The 24,235-nt window shown below is 41.7% G+C and overlaps 3 protein-coding genes and 1 long non-coding RNA gene across 5 annotated transcripts in view; 2 read left to right on the top strand and 2 right to left on the bottom strand.

Annotated features, from left to right (window-relative positions):
- LOC144093212 (uncharacterized) overlaps nucleotides 1-24,235 on the top strand; it is a 117,167-nt gene that overhangs the window by 31,049 nt on the left and 61,883 nt on the right. The window lies entirely within an intron of this gene.
- Nucleotides 594-5,661, bottom strand: stub1 (STIP1 homology and U-Box containing protein 1). The gene is made up of 8 exons (XM_077625456.1): nucleotides 5,538-5,661; nucleotides 4,761-4,992; nucleotides 3,170-3,368; nucleotides 2,934-3,099; nucleotides 2,791-2,866; nucleotides 2,666-2,722; nucleotides 2,222-2,338; nucleotides 594-1,982 (listed from the first exon to the last, which is right to left on the bottom strand). The coding sequence occupies exons 2-8, from the start codon at nucleotides 4,872-4,874 to the stop codon at nucleotides 1,857-1,859; spliced, it is 855 nt and encodes a 284-aa protein (XP_077481582.1). The 5' UTR covers nucleotides 4,875-4,992; nucleotides 5,538-5,661; the 3' UTR covers nucleotides 594-1,856.
- Nucleotides 6,488-10,671, bottom strand: LOC144093039 (uncharacterized). The gene is made up of 4 exons (XM_077626296.1): nucleotides 10,596-10,671; nucleotides 8,653-8,778; nucleotides 8,362-8,483; nucleotides 6,488-6,970 (listed from the first exon to the last, which is right to left on the bottom strand). The coding sequence occupies exons 1-4, from the start codon at nucleotides 10,640-10,642 to the stop codon at nucleotides 6,720-6,722; spliced, it is 546 nt and encodes a 181-aa protein (XP_077482422.1). The 5' UTR covers nucleotides 10,643-10,671; the 3' UTR covers nucleotides 6,488-6,719.
- On the top strand, nucleotides 17,233-23,421 carry metrn (meteorin, glial cell differentiation regulator). Of its 2 annotated transcripts, none has more exons than XM_077626445.1 (4): nucleotides 17,233-18,474; nucleotides 20,101-20,537; nucleotides 21,602-21,661; nucleotides 21,967-23,421. In XM_077626445.1, exons 1-4 carry the CDS (start codon nucleotides 18,404-18,406, stop codon nucleotides 22,278-22,280), a joined length of 882 nt encoding a protein of 293 aa, XP_077482571.1. In that variant the 5' UTR covers nucleotides 17,233-18,403; the 3' UTR covers nucleotides 22,281-23,421. The 2 variants fall into 2 exon arrangements, with proteins under 2 accessions (XP_077482571.1, XP_077482570.1); XM_077626444.1 differs by lacking the exon at nucleotides 17,233-18,474 and adding an exon at nucleotides 18,760-19,198.

Below are 24,235 nucleotides of genomic sequence, written 5' to 3'. Positions count from 1 at the left end.
CTCTGCCCTACATCGTTGTCATAGAGACTTTGCCCTGTTGTTCACATATATATATAGACGCACCCACTGTTCGTTTGGAGAGAGTTGCAAGGAACAGTGCGGTGAACTGTGCGTTCACAACTGTTGGAGCTCTCTCCCCATTCTGCAGTCGGGTAATAAACCTATTTCCTTCAAATTGGTCTCACTCTTTCTGTGCCTGCTCCTGAAGCTGTTTTACAGACCCAACTGTTTTTTTTTAAAAATAGGACATATTTAATCTGATCGATGATCCTCAAGAAAATGTATGCAAAAATGTATTACAATCCGTCTTTTTAACATACTTGAGCAAATAAATATTTTTTTATAGAAATCAAGATAGTGTATTTTGTGGGGGAAAGTAAATATTTAATGTATCCCTTTCTATGAAAAAAGTCAAACATTTTTTTTAAATCTAAAAACCCCAGAATACTTACTCCCCATGTCTAATGCCAAACTATTTTTTTAAATTAAAACGGAGTGTTCTTTTGTTTCAATGTAAAGCTATACGATATTATATAAAGTAATTAATAAAAAAAATATTTCCTGTTCAGAATAACTGCTACGTGCACAGAAAATTGAAATAGCAGGCATTTATTCACGTCATCTGCTTTGTCACATGGCTATCATCACCACTCGCTGGCAAGTTACCATGGTGAAGGGCTAAAATGATACTTCCGCATCCAATACAACAAACTTAAGCGGCGACCCCTTCAAAAGAAAAGACAAAACAGAAACAGGGCCTTAAATGTTATCAACATATCTACATTTAATACAATTTCTCAAACTGCGGGACATCCATCCAAGAAAAAAAAGAAACAAATTGTGTCCAAAAATAAGACGAGCTAATTATTTACACTTTCTTAACCTTGACATCTAAAAGATCAATCAACTGAAAGTGCTTTTTTGCGTTAAAGGAATGCTGAGAAAACAGGTAGGTATGATAGATGTTCTTCCAGCATTTTAAACAAGCGTAACAAGGACATAGTGAGCTTTTTTCCACTCATCATTTTCTCCGCTGATGATTGTTTTTGCAAAACAGCAAGAAAACATCCCAAATTAACAGCATGAAGAATCACGGGTTCGGGTAAACAGCGTTATTTTTTTGCATGGTATTTTGTAAAGACATTTATTTCAAGGATAAGTCTACCAAACACAAGTTTGTTTCCAACACATTTAATGCTCAGAATAAAATACATTCTTCGCATCTCAGTTGTCTATACTCGCATGTTCAAAATCCTGAATACCTGACTTAATGTCCATGTATTTAATATAAGATTTTGACTAAAGCTGTTTCGGCGTTTCACCTTTTAAATTCCCCATTAATAAATGCGTACAACATGTTTATTCAGTGTCAAAAACTATGCTATCGCTTCAGGAGAGCGAATGTGACGTCGCCTATAGGTGGAAGTGACAACTGCAAACAGATAGATACTTTTTTCTGTTTGTATGGTGTAAACTTGCATACAAAGTGGTGACGTGTGATCAAAACGGTTTTCTGTTTGTTTTGGCATGATTACTATTTCATTTCAAAATGAAGACTTTTAATTTGCTTTCATTTGGCAATGACTCGATGGACTGATGATTGACGCTTACCTGGGATTGTGGCACTCAAGTTAAAAGTAGATGAGAGACCTGAGAGAACGGCTCCACATTAAAAAAAATAAAATGAAATAAAAAGGAAAGTGTAGAAGATGGGGGTGTTAAAGGGAGTAACAGGCCACAAAGATAGCCTCAGAAGTTGGGGATGCAAAGGGAACGAGGCAAGTTTGGAGAACTAAATCAGCCACCACGTGCGGGTTCATAGCCAGAGTTACCCAGGCAAAGCCAAACATCTCCACTTAGTAGTCCTCCACCCATCCGTTCTCCTGGATAAAGGCATCGATCACTTCCTTCATAGCCAGGTTGGGGATCAACTGGTCCTGGGTCAGGGGGCTTCTGGTGACTGGGTCAAAATGGCCCACTCGCTAAAGGGTTAAAGGGGAATGTTGAAAGTGGGGCAGGACACTGGTGTTTTATTTTAGGCCAGTGTTGCCTTTTTTAAAGTCTACATTAAATAATCTATCCATGTAGATGTTTTGAAATTGCGCGAAATATTTTAGTTGCATTGACGATGATGGATGCCCAATCCATTGTGACCACAAAGGCGCAGTCAAAACGTATTGGACGTCCATAGGAGCCAAAGTTAAGAGTGAAAAATTCGTACCTGGAGGTGCTCTTCGATGTCTTTGCGGTCGTAGGTGATCCCACTGGGTGTGATGCACGGCTCCCTCATTAGCTCAAAGCTAATCTTGCCGCAGAGATAGTCTGGAATTTCACGTTTCTATCGGGACAGATATAAACTGAGTTTAAAATTGGAACTTAAATGATGCGTATATATGAAAAAAAACAATGTCAAATGGCTAAAAATATCTGGGAACTTAAAGGCTCAGAAATTTGACACTTATTATTTGAAGGAGCTTGGAAAGGATCATGCAAATATTTCCCAAAATAAACAAAAACTTTGAATAAAGAATATGTAAAAATGGAAAGAACTACGGCTTTTATTGTCAGTTTTTTTCAGCTTGAATCAGGTTTGGAGGTTCTACATACAGTTTTATGATTATGTCAATCCACAAAACAACATTTTGGTTACACTACTGCCACTCACTTTTCTTTTCTCGTCCACTTGAGAGAAGAGCTCATCCATGTCCATCAAGTACTTGTCCTGATTGGGTCACATTTGTGAACGATTATTTAAAAAGTAACAAACGTCCCCAATAAGGATTAACATACGTGTTTGGAAGCAATCTTGGCCACGTCTCCACTGATGTGATCGTCGTCTTGCTTTTCTTTGTAGTCTTCAAGTTGTCTGAGATAAAATGTCAAATGAAGTCACCGGTTCGTTTTTTCCAAAAGAAAACCGATGATCACTTTACCGCTCCTTTTCTGCCAGAATGAGTTTGCTCAGGTAGGCGTGCAGTTCATTCTCCTGGTTGATGCGCTTCTCCTCAATGCTGTTCCAACGCTTCTTCTTCGCAATACGCAGAGCCCCGGGGATGTCGTCGCCAAAATTCAGCCTCTGTTCTTTTGCCAGATTGTACGCTGCAGAAAACGACCAAAAACGGACAATTTAGCCTTTCATATCTTCCGCTTTTAAGATTTTTGCTCTGACCTTTCTGCAGGTTTCCGATGGCTTCGTCGTAGTTCTCCAGTTCCAGATGACACTGACCCAGGAAAAAGTGGGCCTTGACGGACTGGGTGTCCAACTCCAAAGCGTGCTTGCAGTCGGACAGAGCTTTGTCGTGCTGCTGCAGCTTCACGTGGCACAGGGCTCGGTTGGTGTAGTACACGGCCACGGACGGGTTGCGGTTCTGGAAGGAAACGGATCACAACCACATCACAGATAGACAAACATCTGTAGATCAGTTTCCTGTATGCGAGTGCTTCCCTTTTCTTTTGATCGCCTGCTATAAGTCAAAATTGGACTGATCCTAGATCTCGATCCAAGATGGCGCTGTTCACGCGGGAGCCAGTGGCAGTAGCTCTGTACACTTATGTTTTCCGTGTTTTACAGCCCTATCTTTTTTTAATTACATTTTAATATTTCTTAATACATTCCTTTTTACTTTACTTTGTACTTTATACTTTAATGCTTTTACAACTTTCCTTGTTCTGTTAGCCTGGCTTCTTTCGGCTTCTTTTCTGGAACCATTCAGCCATGCCTACGCTGTCACACACATGGGACTAGCTGTTACAATATGCAGCGGAAGGAGCAACACCTCGGTGCCACCGGGGATTCGGAGCTGGACAAAAGTGCCGGGAGAAGAGACAACGCTTCTGACCAACCATTCCATCGTAGGATAAGATGGAAGAGTTGTCAGCGCTTACCAGCAACGGAGTCGAGGGGCTCTACTCTGCTACTGTTGTCTTCAGCTCCAGACTACTGAGGAACTGTGCAGATAAGCTTGGAAGAGTGACTCTGCATATTCTCTACCTCGGTCACAGTCTGCAGAAGTTCACCATCTTGTGGAAGACTTCCTGTGTGTGGTTCCAGTTTTTGTCCAACTTTACTTGCGTCTTTTGAGTCTGTATCCGTTTTTGCTACCGCAACCAAAATGGCGCCGTTCAAGTGGCAGCCGGTGGTAGTAGCTCCGTCCACTCTTGCTCATTTTGTGTTTTTGCTGCTTTTCTGTCTTAATGATTTGGTGATTCTTAATGATCCCATTTACTTTGATTTGCTTTGTACTTTGTGCTTTGCTTTGTTGTACTGTCTAACTTATAACTATGCCTTTTCTTGCTACTGGCACAATGAAATTTCCCGAATACGGGATGAATAAAGTTATCCAATCCAATCCAAAATAGCACGTCACTGCCATCTACTGGAACTCATGCTTCATTAACATGCATCGCCAGTAAGAGACAGTGGAAATTGCCGCTTATGTTCACGTTCACATTCCCTCCTCGTTAAACATTTAGATTCTGATTTTCACAAAAGTTAGTACCCATAAAAAAAAGAAATTCAGGCAAGTAACGTCTGACCAGCACGTACAACAAAAAATCCCCACCCAAGCCTCATGACTCAAAGAAATAAAATGCGTACCAAATCTGAGAAAGAAAAAGAAATGAAGGTCCAATGAAGCGACAACATTTCCCAACATCCATAAATCCATTCATCTTATTTGAACTAGATTTCACCACGGGCTTCAGATCAGCTCGCTCCGAGAAGATAGCCAGGCCTGACCAATTTAACGGGATTTACTCACAATGGCTTTACTGTAGCAGGTCGCAGCCTCCTGGTACTTGCGGCAGAGGAACAGGCGGTTCCCCTGCTCCTTCAGCTCCTGCGCGTTGGAACTCTTCTCTGGGCTGCCGGCCATCTTCTCCACCGGCTCCGCGGGGCCCGCCTCGCCCTGCTTCCCGATCCTGTTCCCCGTCTCTCCGGCTGGCTCAAGCGACAGGCTCGAGAAGGCCCCGTCCTCGCCTGGATCTCCAACACTGACGTGGAAAAACGATGCGAGTTAGGCCCCAGCAATGCACCTGCAAATGCTTCGCCTTTTACGTGCAAACATCAAGCGGATTTTCGAGGGCGGTTCACTCTTGATGGCTGTCAGAAATAAAGCGATCTTACTGAAAAACGCTAAGCGGTCATTACGGACAGAGGACAAGTCAACACACGCATGAAGAGAGGAAAGGTTGCCATTGGCGTGCGTTTGTCAAAGAGTGGACTTTTACGCTGAGTAATTGACGTTAGCTTGTTAGCCACCTAGCACACTGACGTACAACATCATGACAATACGATTGGAGGGACTTTGATACGGCGAAATATGAATTGTTATTTTGCCAAGGCCATCGGAAATTGGGATTTAGATCAGATCGGCCCGCAGAGAGCGGGGGAGCAGTTTGATGTTTGCTGTTTATTTGTCAGATGACGCTAAATTAGCTCGTCTGCTCGATGGGTTATTGGCTTTTTAAGGGGGATCATCGCGACAATGGTTATCGTTAGAATTGTGTTATTAATTTGAGGTAGTTTGAGTGCTCACCTTTCAAAACACGCTTCACATCCACACTGTTTATATTAGATCTGTTCCAAAAGGTTGCTGGATTAAATTCTTCTCTCGTGAGCAATCATTACAGGTTGTTGTTATGCCGACGTCATGCGTGGACGGAAGCCGACATGCTCTTTTTATTACTGTATTTATGTCTATCAAAATAAAAATCTAGTTTTCCTTTTTGAAAAGCGTTTTTTGTGTATTTTTGAAAATGCTACATTGAACGAAAGCGGCATTTCAAATTAATCAAACAGAAGATCAAACTATACTCCAGACAGGACAATACTAAATAATACCAGAAGAGGGCGCTCTGTATTAATTTTCTTATGTCCAAATAATCTTCAATTTGAGGAATTTCTTGAAATCATATTCTGGATTTCCTGTGTTGAATTTGCATGCTCTCCCAGTGTTTCCTTATACGAAAGAGTATTGATGGATTCTACTATGCATTGATATTGAAGTAGAATCAAATTTAAATGCAGTCAAATCTCATTTGCATGGTTTTTCCTATAAGCTTCCCACCCACAGACAAAATGAAGCCCACCCAGACAAATCCATAGATGACCCCCGTGCCCTCTTTGGGCCTTTATAATACATAGAACACTGTGATTTAGCCGTGGGTGAATTAGGGAGCCGGTGACGGCCACTTTCATCCCAGATTGTGAAGCCTCTGCAAAGGCTGGCGTGAAGATTAGTGCACATCCCTAAAGCAAACACACTGATAAATAAACCAGTGGAATAAGGGCTGTAGTAGATGGGGGAGCAGGGGGCTGTACCATGGCTGTGCATGTCCCCAGCTGTGTTTACCCGTACAACACCCACCCAAGCGAGGGCCACCGACACCGGGATGCTAAATGTTTGGTTACAAGGCAAACACAGCAGGGATAGATCGCAGCATCGAGCTGGAATTCGAAGGAAAAAAATGAACAATCAATGAAATCTTAATATAATCGTTTTAATTTTTTTAATATAATCGTTTAAAATTTTTAAAAATGGTTCCAAAAATGTTGGGGGCCAGGAAACATTCAGAACTGGCATGAGGATGCTTGACACAGTCCAAATATGCCCCAAAAGTTTTTTTTTTTGCGTCTACATTTTCACTTCCATCATGTGATTCTGAAACCTAAATAAGCTCTACAAAAAAAGCCCACACAGATTTGGCATTTTGTTCCCTCACCCTATGAATCCAAGTTTCAAGTGTTTACATTTAAACTGGCTGTCATTGTTTCTCCCATCCCAACCGTCCATTCCTTTCAAAGCCGCTGCCCGCTGCACCAGCTGGCTGAGCTTCCCGTCACCTTGGCAACAGGATGAGGAAGTTGCCCGGCTCCTCTGGCACAGCTGAAAGACAGCCACTTCCTGATTGATTCTCTCCAGCCGCACCACGGTCCCTTTCCCTTTTGCTATCGGCGCCAGAAAAGAGCCTGAAAAGGCAAAAAGGGTGAACGCGGCCTTCTTAGAATTAAAAGGGAAAAGCTCAGGTTTAAATAGGCAAAACAAAAGCAGCATTCAACCATATTGGCGGTCCTTTGTCGGGTGGGTTTGCTCACTTTGACAGAGGAAAAGGCTCATGGACTCTTTGCAAAAGCACTTGAATGGACGATGCACGCCTACGTCAAATAATGATGGAAGTTGAGGAAACAGTTAGTTGTTGCTTTTGATTGCGTGCAGCCTTTAGCAAATTAACTTGCATTGTTTTACCCACAAATGGGCCGCACAACATCGACTCGTCTGTTTACCTATCAGATAATGTGTCCAAAAATGCAAATATTCAACACCTGCTCACACACATTGCAACGGTCTTTACGTGGTGAGAGGACATTCGAACACTTTCATTTTGTTAAACAGAGAATTGGTATCAGGTAAGAAGGATCTTTTTAAAAATGTATTAGTCGTTTTCAAGTGTTAAGTCATTGGCTGCCATTAAGAGCTTAGCTAAGGCAATCGACAAAGGGGAAGGATCCAAATGTTACTGCCGTGCGATCTACGTAATGAGCACCCTTATACTAAACATACAGGAGGATAGAAATGCAACTCAATGTAGGCTGAATTTAAACTTCTTTTGTGGGCTACATTCAATGCTATTTTTTCATAATTTGCTGCAAGAAATTAAACCTGGGCAGCAGGTCGTAGTTTGGACGCCCCTGTCATAGACTGCCAAAAATAATCAACCTGAAGGAAAGACACGTTTTATTCAATTTTATCAAATCTTGCCTTAAAAAAAAAAAAATACAACACATTTAGTAGTAGTAACATAAGTTCCGTACTACATGTTGAGCTCAAATCGCTAATGTTCACCTACTTGTCATGTTTCGGCAGGTTGCATGTGAGATATTTGACATGCAGAAGCTGGTAGAGTGCACAGGAAGTTAAACATAGATGGAAGCGATGAGAGACTAAGAGCTGCAGATGTTGTGATTGCTCTTCACATGACATCATCTGTGACCTCCTTCAGTCATTTTAAGGATTTCATTTAAAGCCCAGGCAGGCAACTTTTTACCATCTGTATTGGCCTAAATATAAATCTCAACTTTAAAACATAATCCTCACTTGAAACTATTATTTAAAACTGATGACTAGAGACCCTCATCAGGGAATATGTTGGATAAAGTCTTCATGTGATCAAATTTGCTTTCCAGCTACTCATATACTCACTTTTGGCTTCCTGTATCTTGCGTTTCATGTTTCTAAAGTTTTTGTGCGGTCTAATAAGCCTGTGAACATGAACCCTGTATTAACCCCGAGCCAGCAGTAGCTGGGAGCCGATCGCCAAGGTTAAGAACTAAACGAGTGATATCCTGACACCAAAGCTTACATGAAAAACCCCGCATATCTGCCAGGTCAAAGTTTATCTTCACACCTCTGTGGGTCTGATTAAGCTTCCTGCCAAAAGAGCAGAAATGTTGCAGATAGTTGACAGACTCCATCATATTGAATCTGTAAAAACACACAAAGACTTCCATTTAAAAACACACACAAAAAACAAAGTTTGTTTAGAGAAACGGCTTTGTTTTGACAAAAGTCCTCAACGCCCCTGGGGGACGTGGGGGGTGTCAACACACACACACACACATACACAACCTTCCCAAAACATACACCCACACACCGTGGATTGATGTATGGCGGCTGCTGTTGTGACTTGAGTGGCAAGCCATGGAGGAGGGGGACGTTTTGACAATGGAGGACCACTTTTGGAGGGAAATCAAACCTTCTCATGAGTTTGTGACTTCGGCTTACGATAAAGAGGGAATTCCATCATCACATTCCTAGCAAAACGATAAACGCTAAGTAAAAAAAACAAAAATGAAAAAGATTAATGGTTAAAATGACGCAATACACTAAGTTTGTCAACATTTGTTAGAGAAACTAAAAAAGAAAACTTTCACCACTACTAAAGTATCATATTTTTGGTCATTTTTTTTGCATAGGATAAAGAAAATATGCTTGCAAATATTGTTATATTGTCTAACTACTGGATGAGACGAATATTCTCCCCGTTTAAATGGATTAGACGTCTATCGCCGTCAATGACAGTTCAGTTAGGAAAGCAAAGTTGTGTAATATATTTTTTTGTTTATTTTTTTACTATTTTTAGTTTGGCACGTCATGACACGTTCGTTATCTAATCGTAAAATCAACTGGCAACACTGGGAATCCAGATGGGGACAATATTTGTTTACATACCGCCTGTAATTGTGTACCCCGAAAAACAAAAGAGCTCGTTATCATTCCAATGTGCTTTGTTTTTGCAGGCTCGTAACATAATAAAGGCAAATGCATTTTACCACGTTGGAGTTCATTCAATCAACGCGTCTACTTCAGTCACTTTGCCCCAACTTTTTCACAATCAATGAGGGCTGAATACAACCAGCAGGGGCACCAACAAGTTACTTTCCCCCCTCCTAGGGACCACCGCACTGTGCCCCTTCCCCCTTAACTCCCTGAACGTCCCCTTAGGTCATGCTCTGGGATCACCAACCCCCCCGAGCGAAAGACTTTTATAATGGGCTTGGGGGGTAATTGTGTGTGTGTGTGTGTGTGTGTATGTGTGTTGGGCGTAATTTTTACTTGATCTGTTTGAGGAGATAGTCATAGTTGATTATGAGTTGTGTAGGGGGGGAAAATACTCAGTTTTTGTGTTTAGAACTAGTGAAGTTAACCACAACTGCCCAAGCGGTATCCGTCTGAGGTCAAGCCAATGATTCGGTTTTGCGCAAAGTCAACAAATTGGAATTCTCTGACTCAACAATCACCCTATGTGTTGTGCCAAAAAGTTGCTGAATGTGGCCCCTCTTCGTCCTGAAAGCGAGTTGTCGGCAGATTCCAAATTGGAGGGTAATCAGATCAGTTCAAGGGGTTTGACTAATGACCAACAACAAGTAGAGAACTCTGGCTGGGAGGAGGAGTTGCACTGGTTGAGGGATTTGGGGGACGGGGGCAAGGCTGGTGGGTCAAAGGTGGACTTTTCAGGGTCGTTCAATCGAAGAACCATTAAAAAGTTTGCTTCTGTTATTCCTCCTTGTAGCATGGAGGTTCCAGTTCATTCACTCGTCTGTGTGCGGTGCTCACCATAGACTTGACACTGGATTGCCCATGCATGGTAAAGTCAATGAATCCAGAACAGAGTAAAAAAAAAATCTATATATTTATTGGACTATTTAAATTCCACTATTTTACACAATTCTCAAACTTTAAAATGCCTCAATATTAAGAATGCAATGTAAAACCTGATCAATAACGTCAACAAATATGCATTCCTGATCTAAGAACGTCTTTTCCCCCCCAAATCCAAGCCGTGTTATGTCATGTGTAAAGTATGTCGCCTGTGGGCCGTCCCGTCTACGAGCTTTGTTTTCCTACGCCTGCCGTCCAAATTTCCATCACAAACCTCTCACCCCGTGTGACCCTTTGCTTTCTTTGCGTCAAGAGGCCCTGATTAGCCCGCATACATGTGCAGATCGGCCCAAAATCCTCCAGGTTGAAATATGCACGAAAGTATGTGTCAGTGTGCGTTTGCAAGGGGAAGCCAGTGCGCTCAAGCATACGTACCTTTGAGTGCACGAATGTGTCGCTCCATGCTCGAATTTTTCAAGCATCTCTTGCTCCCGTTTTTCCGTCTTTGCTTCTCTCTACAGTTGAGTGCAGAAAGAAAGAGAGCACCTTTTTCTTAGGACTGGGAGACCTGGCAGTGACAGAAATATCCCTAGTCTTCACGGTTTGCCAGTGTGTATTGTTTTCTTACCATTTTTAGATATAAATTTAAATTTTTTATGAACAGTATATATTTAGTGCCCACCTGCTTCTCTGCCTTGCATCTTTGCTTCCGTTCATTTGGTTCCACCGTGTCTCGCTCCTATTTCGGCTGCCAGGCTAGACAAAATTCATTCTGAAAATCTGAAAAATGTAGTGATTAACATGAAAATCGCATTTTGGTGTTTGTATTTGCTCTCGTAAAAACCTTTCTCTTTTGTAATACAACAGTTTTTCTATCTTTATGCTGCTCATCCGCACCTGTTGAATAGTTTCCAATCCACCTGCTTGCATGAGAACGTTGCCGCCTAACACCAACGCACCCTGAGGGACAGGTGAACTGATACCTCTGAAGAAAGTGTGTATGCAGCATACAGGTGGGGGCTAGGTTGCCAGAGGGGGTTTTACTGACTGATGGAGCCAGGGAGTTACCCAATTTTGGCAGCACCCTCCAGGGTTCCCCAGTTACTCCTAACAAAGGGCTCCTCACTGGCAGCGCATTTCTAAAAACGACAAGGTACAAAGATGAGCCGGGGGTGTTTTGTTTTGTTTTGAAATGCAGGTGGTGATAAGGGAAGACACTACGGTGGGCTTGTGTGTATGTGTGAGGGCTTTGAGGGATGCTGATCAAGTCTCTGAATGGCACTGTTGAAAGATAACGCCAGATAAAAAGGAGGCTTCACATTCATCTTTGGTGTGCAATTACACTCACAGTCAGCTACCATTCAAACATGTGAATTATCATCTTGAGTATTATTATGTCACAACATAATCCTCTTATTTGCCACAAATCCTCTCACTCAATTTAGAAAGTTAAAGGTGCTATGAAATAGTAACTATGTAAAAAAATGGGAATGACCTTAAAAATGTATTTTAAATGTTCAAATCTGGCTACTTTTGAACCATTTTGTAGTTATTCCATCTAAAAAAAAATGATCAGAGAAAACCTGGTTGTGATGTTACAACTAGAAAGGAAGACTAAATGATCTAATTTAAATGTTAAACCTTTTTCTGTCCTTTTTAAATGGATTTGTGTTCAAAATATGGTCTGCTATCATTTTACAGTCACCTGTAGTATTTCATACTATCCTCAAGGTTCATTATGTTATCAATATGTTGTTACATAGCTACTAGTAAATTGTTATTAGGTACTTTCAATCCTAGTCAGTGCATGATAAACTGAGTATTTTATGAGGATAACACTGCGCTCCATCTTTGGTTACAAACTTCACAGCATCAAAGTCATATAATTTTATGAAGTCTCTGAGCTGAAATTTAACCCACGGGGAGGATGGCGGGCGTCACATTGACCGACGTCCGCATTCTCGGCTGAAAAGGGGAACAGCTGTTTAGCTTTTTGTCAATTTCTACTGGGTGAAATGTAATCTGTATGTGTTGTTGAATCATTTTACCGTTAACTTTCAAACTATAGTAGACAATACTTACAATCATAAATTCTTTATCTTTTGTGTGAAACATTAGTGATGCACTGATGAGCCCTTCAAACAATCTAGCATGACACTATTCATCTCAGAAAATGTCTCCTTCATGTTCTTTTATATAAATCAGCACACATAGGCATGGCCATAGGACGAGGGGTTCCTAATTTAGTTTCAAATCTATTTTATGTGTGTGTGTGTGTGTATGGGTATGTGAACAGGAAGGCAGATTACATTGTGCATGGTCCGGGATGATCTTCAATGAGGGCATTCAATTGCGAGGAGGAGGGGTTGAAGGAGGAGATGAAGAATAGTCAAGCAACAAAAGAAGCCAAAACTGAGCCTGCATTCTTTTGGGATTTTGCAGTTTGTTGCACTTTGAGTGCACAAGGGTGAGATTTGTATCCACTTATGTCAGCCGAAACATGTGCGGAAAAGTGCTTTTGCATATTTCACTCGATTCGTTTTTAAAGAGACATTACCTCATAATTGCGTGATTTATTGGCGGAGAGGGAATAGATGTCTTTAGATAAGATGTTGGTCTGTTCTAATCAGATAAATCAGGTCTCATTTTACAATGACTGCACTGTGAAGTGACTGAAATAATAAAGATAGGCAATGAGTAGATAAGATAACGGAATGACTAAAACCACAATTACATATGACTTTGACGCATTACCCCATGGAATTCCTATCTTATTTAGATTTACTTTGAATAACTTTAATTACTGGGGGTGTGAATCACGTTTTTTATGACCATATACGTAAGACAATATCAATTCTTTGGACAATGGTACGATATTAGATTCAATTCCATTTAAGGGCTTTGAATCAATCTCATAGAATATATAACGAAGAAAAAAAATACAAGACAATTTCAGGTATGGCAAAACAAATAAATAAGCATCCTGTTTTAGATTTGTTTTCACGTCTAACCTGAATGGTTAATTGACCCCTCAATGAATCGTTACTATGTTTTAGGCTAATTGGAAAATTGCTGAGTTGCCTTACAACTTTCCAACAATCAAGTACTTAAGAGACCAATTTTAGGACCTGAGTCCCTTTTTGCCCGCCAGAAAGATGCATCTGGCCAGGCCGCCAAAACGCCAAGCCTTTGTATTCCCATCCATTGTAATCCAATAAGGCCTATTCAAATGTGGACGTGGTCGTCAACGCCAACATCTGTCTTCTCCGTGGACATATGTAAAACACTCGGACCGTCCATTGTCCATTTTTGGAGGGATTCTGCCTCTTAAATTCGGTTTCCCTCCAAATTGATCTGGCCAATTAGAAGCAGCGGTGGGGGCAGGACGGCATTAAAAAGCTAAAACTACACAGACAGCGGCGAACCTCTGTCTGACCCCCCGCCCCCCACACGCCCAGCTAGGCTCAAACAACAGCCTCCGTCAGGGGCCCCCGCCAAGCCTGAGGCAGGACTGCAGATAACAATGCACTCCGCTGGATTACAAAACTCCGGACCAGGAGTCTCCTTCTTTAATGGCCGCCGTAAAGGCGAAGTGAAAGGAGAGGCCTTGCACAATGCGAGATGATTTTCCCTCCAAAATAATGCAAAGAAAGAACAACACTGTCGTGGCCAGCTAGTCGTGTGTGTGTGTGTGTGTGTGTGTGTGTGTGTGTGTGTTTTTAGAGAGCGTTTCGCTTGTGTGGACGTGCAGTAATCCACATATCAATCTGGCAGCAATTAACTTCTTTGATGAGCTCGGAAACCTCCGGAGAAATTTCCTGTGCAGTCTATGGTGTTTGCACATGTTTTTCTCGCTCTTCAGTTATTCCCAATCTGACTGTCAAATAATAAAAGAATGTGGACTTGTTTGGTGGTGACCAAGAACTGCTTAAAAGCTTGGCTTCTGTTTATTTTTTAGCTTAACTGCTCCCGTGTGTTTTGGATGGGGAGGAATGTCGGGGGATCAAACAGGCGTGCTTGCTTTGTACGTAGATTTTGATGTCTTTTTTTTTGTTGATAGACGCTAAATCTGTTTAAACAGTAATGAAGATGTCCATTTTTCAGATGTGCATTTGTTTAATAGAATGGTTTTCATTGAATTGTCTGATAGGTTTTAGCCATAACATTGTCAGGACGTCAAAATTGCTCTGAAGCCTAACTCATCTTGAATTCTAGCTGTTTAAAGTGAAAACTGTAAAAGCCAGTACATTAAAAAATGCTATACATTTTAAATATATGCTAAAAAAATGGTATTAGGCATTAAAAAAGAGGCTTCTGTTTCAATAACTTCCCAGATCAGAAGTCTATTTTGGACACCTGCACCCTGTGCCTTCATTCTGCAAATGGACCATCCCGGGGGGCGCACAGCTGTGACCTCTGAACCCGGACGCTATAATTAGGTTATATATAGAGCTGACGGATGCATAAAGTGAGGAAAAGAAGTCAAAGGGTAGATGAGTGCAGGCTACGGCAGGAATGCCACAAGTAGAAAAGTGGTTTTAAAGAGACTGAAATTCACAATGATGAATGAGAAACAACTGGGGAATGGAAGATTGCATGGTAAATGTGAGATGAATTGACATGTTCATCAATAAATAGGGTAGTGTGCAGAAAAGGATGGCGGTCCAAGCTGGAAATTGAAAATATTGAAATGAATATTTAGCTTTTTTTTTTAAATTTACTGACAAAAGATCCCAAATGGAAAAGATAAAAGTACTCAAGAGTATTGTGACAGTGCAGCTAAGTGATCTATTACATGTTTGGAAAAGCATTTAGGGATCATTCTCATGGCGTTTACGTGTTTCCAGCTGCGTTTGCTATCCAGCCTTTCTGTTTATCTGCTGCCTCGTATTCACTTTCCTGCTAGGCTTCACGCAAAAGCCCCCCCACGCACGCTCACACGAGCTGAGAGGAGGCAGAAGGAAAAAAATTACTGTCAAACAAACAAACACGCGCATTAGGATCCTGAGAAAGCGCAATGAGAAAGTAATTGTCACTTTTCACATGTCACCCTGGCGACGGGGGGTGTCGGGGGGATCGACGAGGAAATAAAAAGGTACAAACAGAGGAAAATTTCAAGTTTTTAGCAGTCCTAATTTATGATTTGTCAAAACGACGTATCAATTCGCTTCTGCCATGTTTTTGAGGTTTAATAAAAAATATCAACGTGAAGCCTTAAATCGGCTTGATAAATTTTTGCTGGTGCTAAAATCGGGTCATCTGACCCGCTTCGCCTACCTCGGGGCCTCCGACTCTTCTCACAGCCTCTGGCCTCCGTGCGACTCAGGGCGCCGCTTAACCTGCGCACAGCTGTGGGAAAACATTGCACTGAGTCAACAACAAAAAAGTTCCAGTGGGTTGAAGACAGCATCCGCAAAAACCACAAATGAAATGATTTAGTCTTTTCATCTACGCATGATGGAGCGGGACACAGAAAATCAGTCTATCTTTCAAGGGAACTGTTTGAACCTAAAACTATGAGGTGCGATGGAAAAGGTTATTTAAGTTGATGTAAATAGATATTTAGCGGCTATTTCTAATGACACGTCATGGAAAGAATGCAGCGCAACAAAAAACAACAACAATCAAATGGATGTGTAAAATGGTCACTGGCTTTCCCATGACCAAAAGCGAGCAGGCCAAACAAAAAGACGCAACACAAGCGGTGGAGGTTTTCTGCCATTGTGCAGGAATGCTGATTATCAGGGGCACTGTGACAAGATCTCATTACCAGCAGATAGATAGATGACTCAGTGCTGGAAAACAAACAGCGGCCATGGAAGATCAGACCGATTAGCACTGAGGTGCCATGGGAAGTTACGAAACAGTCATGGGAAATCCTTTTTTTTCCTCCAATTGATGCAGGTTCATACAACCACTTTTTGGCAATAAATATATAGAGTCAAGTGTAATATCGTCCTTTGTATGAGAAATATCAATATAACAAGGAAAATTACGTAAATGGAATCAAAATTGTTTGTATTAAATAATCATGCAGGGTTGCATGTTCTCCTATTGCCTGTGTGGGTTATCTCTGGGTACATCGGTTTCATTCCACATCTCGAAAACGTGCATGGTAGGCTGGTTGAACACTCTAAATCAGGGGTGTCAGACTCGGGTTGGTTCGAGGGCCGTGTTAACGTCAACTCGATTTCATGTGGGCCGGACCATTTTAGATATAATATTTAGATTTTTTTTATAAATGGATTAAAAGAACTGGATTTAAAGCCCTGAATATTCAGTTTTTTTTATAGATCTAAAACAATGTTTATTTTAGCTTTTTATATATATTTTTAGATTTTACAAAATGATTTTTGAACTAAAACACAGAAAAAATTGATTAAAAAATGACAATTATTGATTTAAAAGGGGGAAATCAGGAAATTTAATATAAATCTATACTGTTCATTTTAATTTGATCCTAAAACAGAAAGTCGGCACTCATGATTTACTTTCCCGGGCCACACAAAATGATGCGGCGGGCCAGATTTCGCCCCCGGGCCGCCACTTTGACACGTGCTCTAAATTGTCCGTAGCTAGAAGTGTGAGCATGAATGGTTGTTTGTCTCATTGTGCCCTGTGATTGGCTGGCAACCAAATCAGGTTGTACCCTACCTACTGACCATGCAATTTATGTAATAATACTTTCTACTGAAAGAATACTTTTTGTATTCAGCTAATAACCCAATTACTAAAAATACAGTTTAATTTCATATTTAGAAGCATTATGTATACGAAAAATCCAACTATTTATGCAATATAATTATACAAAAAATCTAGAAAAGTACTTTTTATTTTCCTACATTTTTTACACTTCATCACTAAGTATTATACATTCATTGATCAAAATAAAGGGCCACCTTTTTCCCACCTACACACTAAACAGTGAAACTTCCCACAACAACTCTTTGGGAATATCTTAGCGAAACGCAACACTGAGGGAAAGTCACAGACACCAAGGTCCCGTAAACACAGTTGACACCACACTGTTAGTACATCCTCCCCATATTTGAGCTCACACTCACACTGATGGAATCCAGAACAAACACACACAAGTGCATGCCAACTCTCGTAGACGTACAACGAGGTCGTTTGATGACGTTCTCATTGACGGGCAGGTGAGATGGCATGCTAACCAAGTGGACCATGGCGGGAATTGGACGCAGTGAGTCATATTGTTCAAGATCCTAAGCAGAAACGGCATTAAAACAAACCTGCGGGGAACCTGACGTACTGCGGATCATATTAGTAATCCGCACACTTGTCGTTCCATCAGTAAGCTTTGACATTAATGAATTCATTTTTGCAGTCCTTCTTTGAAATGACCCCCAGGAGCAAAAAGCTCCGCCTTGCCGGAGACAATAAAGCTGCTGGATTTCTGCACATGTGCCTTTGTGTGGGCGCAGCGGCCTTGTCATAACTCCATCAGCGGGCGTTGACTTTCATGGCATACTTCAAGGATTAAGAGCCGGTGATTTGAAGAAATGGATGGAGGTGTTTGCACAAAAGAATATTTCATTTGCTTCTAAATACCGCGGCGTGAAGGCAAAGCACAGTGGGGGACTTGGGGTCAGCAGACTAGAAGAGGGCCAGTCACCAAGGACATCATATTGATCTGAAAATTTGATTAGTATTATTGAACTGTTAGATGGGTCTTTGTTTGGTTATTGGATTTTTAAACTGAGATTTGAAGATGACCGATGCACACAATTTCTTAGGAAAGTGATTTTTTAATATATTTTTTTGTTGGTTGTAATAGTAAAGACTTTGTAATTAATTTGGAATGAAACAACAACTCACATTTAGTATTGATTTGTGGAAAAAAACATGAAGTGGCAAAATGAGAAATTCGATTTTTGAGCTGAAAATCTGGGAAACCAAGACTTACAAATATATGATAGTATTTTTTTTACCAACTTTTATCCATATTAGGCTTTCAAATGAGTTTTTATATATGATATACATGTGGAAATGTGTGGCAACAGACCATATGTTGTACTTTATAACTGGGTCTCTTTTTTAGAAAACCTTACAAGTAAAAATCAACTCATTAAGAACTAAACAATTTTACATGAACAAACTTTTTTCTTATTTTACATATCAATGGCTTAATGAACTCTCCATTTTCTATACAAACTGACGGATGATGGGAATGGTGTCCAACCAATTAGACGGAAAAAGAAAACCATAACTAAGTTTCTGGTATGACAGAAGAAGCTGAGGCACCTGCAAACAACCTACGCAAGTACGGGGAGAACAAACTTTGCATTCCAAGGTCAGTTGATGACAATCAAGAGGAGAAAAAAACGCACTGACATGAAAAAAAATGAATAAATAGGCCTAAATCAGATATTTTTTAAATGAGGGACAATTATTTGAATTCTATGAACATGTTTTGCATCCGTACAACATTTGATGGAGGTGATTGCAAATGGGAAAAGCACATTTACATAGAGTGGGGGATGGAGGAGGGCGACTAGACAAACTGCTCACATTGTCTCACTTACTTTGCTGTATAGTATGCATGGTGGGAGCCAACACAATGGAGAATTGTAACATACTTGTGCACTGTCACTCTTTCTTCAGGTCACACACAACAACCCACCCCCCTTTGCCCGACTCCCAAGAACACCCCCCCACCCGGAAAAAAACTCCGCCCTCTTCCTCCCACTTGTGAGAGTGGTTTAAAGTTTCCTACCTCGGTAGCTGATTGGACGTTGAAGTTTCTTTAGGGGAATAAACTTTTAGAGCTTGACTCAGTGTGGAGAAGACAGACAGCCAGTTAGCGGACACATTCTCTTATCGGAAGAGGATGCAACACTATGGCTGTCAACTCAGGCAACAGATTGGTTTTATAGCATAGTTATTTTATGTACTTTTTTTAAAACTTTACATTTGTTATATTTGAAGATGCATGTTTTGGGGATTTACACCATTTGGATTTTATTCCATGCAGCACTAAGCAACTATTCTGAAGATCAATGCAGCTGGAGAGGAAGGCAAGTATTACAAAAATGGATTTGGGAAAAAAATATGAATTGAATAGGGGCCCACAGGTGGTTGGTATGAGGGTGCACAAGCTGCAGGACAGTGCTTGTCTGACCACAGCGTGTTGAGACTTGCTGGCCATTGGGGGCAATCAAAATGTTGGTGGAGGGGCTTGACTATAGGAGGGCGTCAGAGTCCAGACACACAGGAGACTGAGGGGATTAATGGGGAACACGCAATTTGCATGCATGGCAGGAATTGGAATAACTTTTGTACATTGGGTATTTGGGGAGGGGAGGGGGGTGTTGGTCATAATATTTTTGCATTATACTACAGTCAATGTTGAGGGACAGATGTTTCAGGGGCATTGATAGGGATGTCGTTTTAAATTATTAGGTGGATATCATTTTTTGAATATTATAATGGTGTCTCAGAGTTTTGAGGTTTCTGGATATGAATGTCTGGTGGCATATGAATTTCTCACACATATTAATAAAAATGCATTTGAACTTCATTGAAGACTCAAAATTATCCATAGGTGTGGATGTGAATGAGTGTTTGTGAGATGTGTTGTTTTAAATTTTAGGGAGTCTCTAGACCACATTTTGGGGGTCTTTGACCTGTCTTGTTCTTGTCTTAGACTGGTTATAAGGGTGCATTTGGGATTTTTTGGTCAAGACTAGCACTTTGACTTCTTTAATGTGATTATTATTATTAGAGAACTTGATTTAAAAATATATACATGTAAATTGTGTTGTTTTGTAATAGTTTTTTGTGGTCTTGTCTCAGATGGTCCAATTTTGAGCCAACAATACCAATACATGTCATGATTTGATTGCTGACAAATAGATGTATTGAAATTCTGACCGTGAATTCTACTATAGATACCAACTATCTTCATTCTTCCTTTCAGTGGTTTATCCCAGCAGCAAGGCAGCGTTGAGCAGATCTCCCTCCACTGCTCCGAGGGCACCTTGCACTGGCTGTACCCCAAAGGAGCCTTGCATCTCACCCTCAGCCCCCGCTTGCCCTCCCTGGCGGTGGGCCCGGGGGGCGGCGGCAGCTCAGGGCTCATCACGGCTTGCGTCAAGCCTTCGGAGCACTTCCGCGGTGCCCAGCTCTACCTGGAAAGGGACGGCGTCTTGGAGCTCCTGGTGGGGGACCGACCCGAGTCGCCCCGTCCGCCTAGGGTGCGCTGCTTCAGCCGACTGCCGGGAGAGAAAGTGGCTCTCTTCATGCAAGCGACGCCGCATCAAGACATTAGCCGGCGCATCGCATCCTTCCGCTATGAGCTGAGGGGGGACTGGACGGCGCACCTGTCGCTTGACTCCAACCACTTCAGTACTGTTGGTGAGTTGTTGAATCAGTTTTATACTCAATAAAATAGATCATCTAAAAAATACTCAGTCATGTATTCTTTATCACCCTGCGAAGAGTAATTAATTTTGGTGAGGTATTAAAAGGACCCAATCTAAAGATGCAGTGTGACGCTTGAAATGCAGTACCCCAAAAATTGCTAAGCCCCTGATTGCTGGTTACTATAAACTTTTCCATGAGGAAGTGGGCAAACTTTCCTGAGACTAGCGGCATGTTGGTTTGGAGCAGAAAGGGGGAGTGTGGCGGGGCATCGGGATAGGGGGGGCTACAAAAGCACAGTATGCGGGTGCTCTCTCTAGACTCCACAGCTCTTTGAATGCGTGCCGCTGGAGCATTCTGGGATTACTGCCGTCTCCTTGGCAACAGAGGCCTCTCCCCAGCTGAGATGCGCCCCTCTTTTGTTGAACTGCCTCTCTGTGGGTAGACTTGTCTGAAGCCTGGGACCGCCAGCCCACCCCTTCCCCCCTTAGACATCCACATTAAATTTGCTTTAGGGCTGGCGAGGAAGGAATCTCATTTATCAAGCGGCTTTTACTATGGGGAATGTGCAGAGTGGGACAGGGGCCTCCTGTCAACCTCAAGAACTATTAAAATCCTTTTTGCCAAACTAGAAAGCAGGGTTAACTTACGGGTTGGTTCATTTTTCTTTTTGATTTTGAGTCTTAGGAAGTTAGACTTCAATAGATGGTCAGGACGTTTTTTCTCCCTTTTTTTACAACCAAGATTATGGTGCGATATCTTTGATGTCCAGCCCGCTCCCTCTTTTAGTTCCTGAGGCTTTGTAGAGGTGTGACTGCAGACACCCATGAAGGCTTTAACGGGGTGTACAGGGGGCATTTTAGCCTGTAAATGTGCAGTGCAGAGAAGCGTGCACCTTTAGAGCCTCAACTGTAAAGTAGCAGCTGTCTGTTAGTGGTTGGTCCTTCCTTCCTTTGTGGCACGCATTCGTGCACATGTGTGCTTTTCTTCTTGTTTTTTTGGGGGAAAGAAGATTTATATGGGCACGTTAACCGATTCTCCCTCCATTTTCTCCTCAGAAGCGTGCAGACCCTGCAACGACACAGAGATCCTCATGGCCGTGTGCACCAGTGACTTTGGTAAGTCGCACACTTCCGACTTAGGAATTTCGGCCCCAAAATGAACATATGGAAAGTGGACCATGAAAAGATTATATAAAGAAAGCAATTTCTGCAAGTAGCTATAAGGAGAGAGCTTAAAATTTACCCTGGTGGTGCAAAGGTGGAATGACCCCCCCAGCCAAACTCTGAAAAAAGTGTAACTTATAGTTCGGAAAATATGGTACATTCCTAGAAATAATATATATAGAGAAAATATGACTTTTTAGTCCAAAATGTTGTAAAGTAAATTCAACATCTCACCTGTGTGTCTTGTTTCCCAACAGTGGTGCGAGGCAACATCAGGTCCGTAGAGGAGGACGGCAACCTCCGAGCGGCAATCATCAAGGTCAGCGCCACGCGGGTCTTTCGCCAAAAGTACGCCCTCTTCACCAGCAATAGCCGCGTGGCCGCCCGGGGGGACATCCGGACCCTGCTGGATTGCGGTGTCAAACCGGGACCCGGCAGCTTCCTTTTCACCGGTCGGGTCCACTTCGGCGAGGCCTGGTTGGGCTGCGCCCCTCGCTACAAGGACTTTTTGCAGGCTTACACCACGGCAAAAGCAGCTCAGCAGATTCCGTGCGAACTTCCCGTAGACTGAGCTTCGAAACGGTGTCGCAGTTTGTCTACGATGCAAAACCTGACGCGGAACACGCCGTTGGGCCCGATCTGAGTTGAGGGAGAAGCCACGCGTGGCCATTAAAGGCGAGAAATGGACTTTCCCCCAAAACCCAGTTCAGTGCAATACCGGCGCCACTTGTTTTGGTGCTGGGACATCAGCCTTCTGGTTGGCGCGGAGAACAGAAGCTTTTAGAAAATGTTGAACCAGTGACAAGCTGTATATTTGGTACCTGGGCCTTCAATGGGACCATCAATCATGCTGTACTAGATTTGATCTAAAATATGACGAAGAAACAAAAAGTGAACACATCCACCAGAGATGGTCATGAATAACTGAATGAATGTGAGCAGAAAAATGTTGACATTATTGTATGGCAGCTTCAGTATACCTCGTCCCATGAGGCCAAAAAAACTCGGATTGGTTAAAAAACACACACATATGGCTAGTTGAAGTTACTTGAACCAATACTACTGACAAAGAAGGCTGGTCGGGGAAAGAAAACTAATCTAGCTTCTACATACAAATTGGATTCTATATATAAATTTGGCTTCCTCTTTGGGAGTCATGAAAACTCAGGTAATTGATGGCAATGGACCCCATGGGGAGACAAAATGTTGTTATTATTAAAATTGCTGTTATTAGGAGATTCAAAGTCAAAGCAAATTGCACTGCGTGAAAGAAGAAAGGGAATGAATCGTGATGCTGCAAAAACTAAAAACCAAATAAATACAAAGCAAGTATATGTAGCACTATGGTGCAGCTGAGAATTTAATATATGTGCATACAGATTTTGTAAGTATGTACAGTCGACAAGTTGCTCTCTTCTGGAAACATAATAATCTTATATAAAGGAGGTGAAGACAAAATGTTTTCTAATTGAGAAGGCAAAAAATATGTGAATATATATGTATAGAATATGCTGTTTTCTTATGTGCACTATTTCAGGAGATTGTACCAAACAACTTTTAAGTGCCCAAGTCTTAAGAACACTGCTATGTGTAAAAATGTGTAAATAGAACAAACGTGTAATTATGTGCATAAGAAATTTTAAAAATGTAAATGTATCAGTATTGTTTTTGTTTCAGTTTGTGCCACTTTAATACACTATAAGGAAAAACTCTTTTGGTGTGTGTATTTGATTAATTACTAACAAAACATGAATTGATCCATGAAAAAAACCCTGCTTACGGTTCAGTTTGAGCTCAAGGGTAAACCTTTCTCACACATAAGTCACTTGAAGTAGCCATGACTGTGAGCTAAAAGCCTGAACGAGAAGGCCAACAAGATTTAAGGAGTGTGTGTGCGTTAGAAAACACACAGGTTGGAATTCTGTTGTGGTCGCGCTGCCATTTTCACGAGCCAGGAAGCAATAAATTGCCATAAAGCCAGCCGAGGTGCCTCACAGTCGCTCGTTCTATTCTGGCCGTGTGTGAGTGAGCAAACCTTTTCTTGTTTTGTTTTAAAGTGCTAGGTGACGCAGTAGGCAAGCCTGCTCGGGTCATAATTCAGAATTAAATCTCATAAACACTGAAATCCGATGACACAAATTATCAAGCAACAATATGACAACTTCATTGTTGTCTTTGTGACCTTCACTTGAACCCCATTAAAAAGAGCAATGCCTTTAGAACAATACGCACACATATATACATATATATATATAACAATGAATGCCTATTGTTGTCTTGGCCATTGATTTTCTAACCACAATGTTGTGGGAACTGATCCAATTTCACTTAACTGGTCCGGAAACAAGGCTGCTGCTTCCCTCAGTTCTTGAGGCCCCCCAAAACTAAAGCCCTGCCTTTTCCTTTGGTCTTGTGTGGTTAAGGTGTCGACAGGGCCAAGCGTGACGCCCTTAGGAAAGAGATTGGAGAGCCATACAGGCGTGCAAGGACTTCCGCCAAACATGCCCCAGAGGAAAGGTTGAGGGA

Source organism: Stigmatopora argus, chromosome 18, assembly GCF_051989625.1.
Source record: "Stigmatopora argus isolate UIUO_Sarg chromosome 18, RoL_Sarg_1.0, whole genome shotgun sequence".
In the NCBI taxonomy this organism is placed as follows: Eukaryota; Metazoa; Chordata; class Actinopteri; order Syngnathiformes; family Syngnathidae; genus Stigmatopora; species Stigmatopora argus.
Note: the sequence above shows the minus strand (reverse complement) of the source record. Positions and strands in the feature narration are given on the sequence as shown.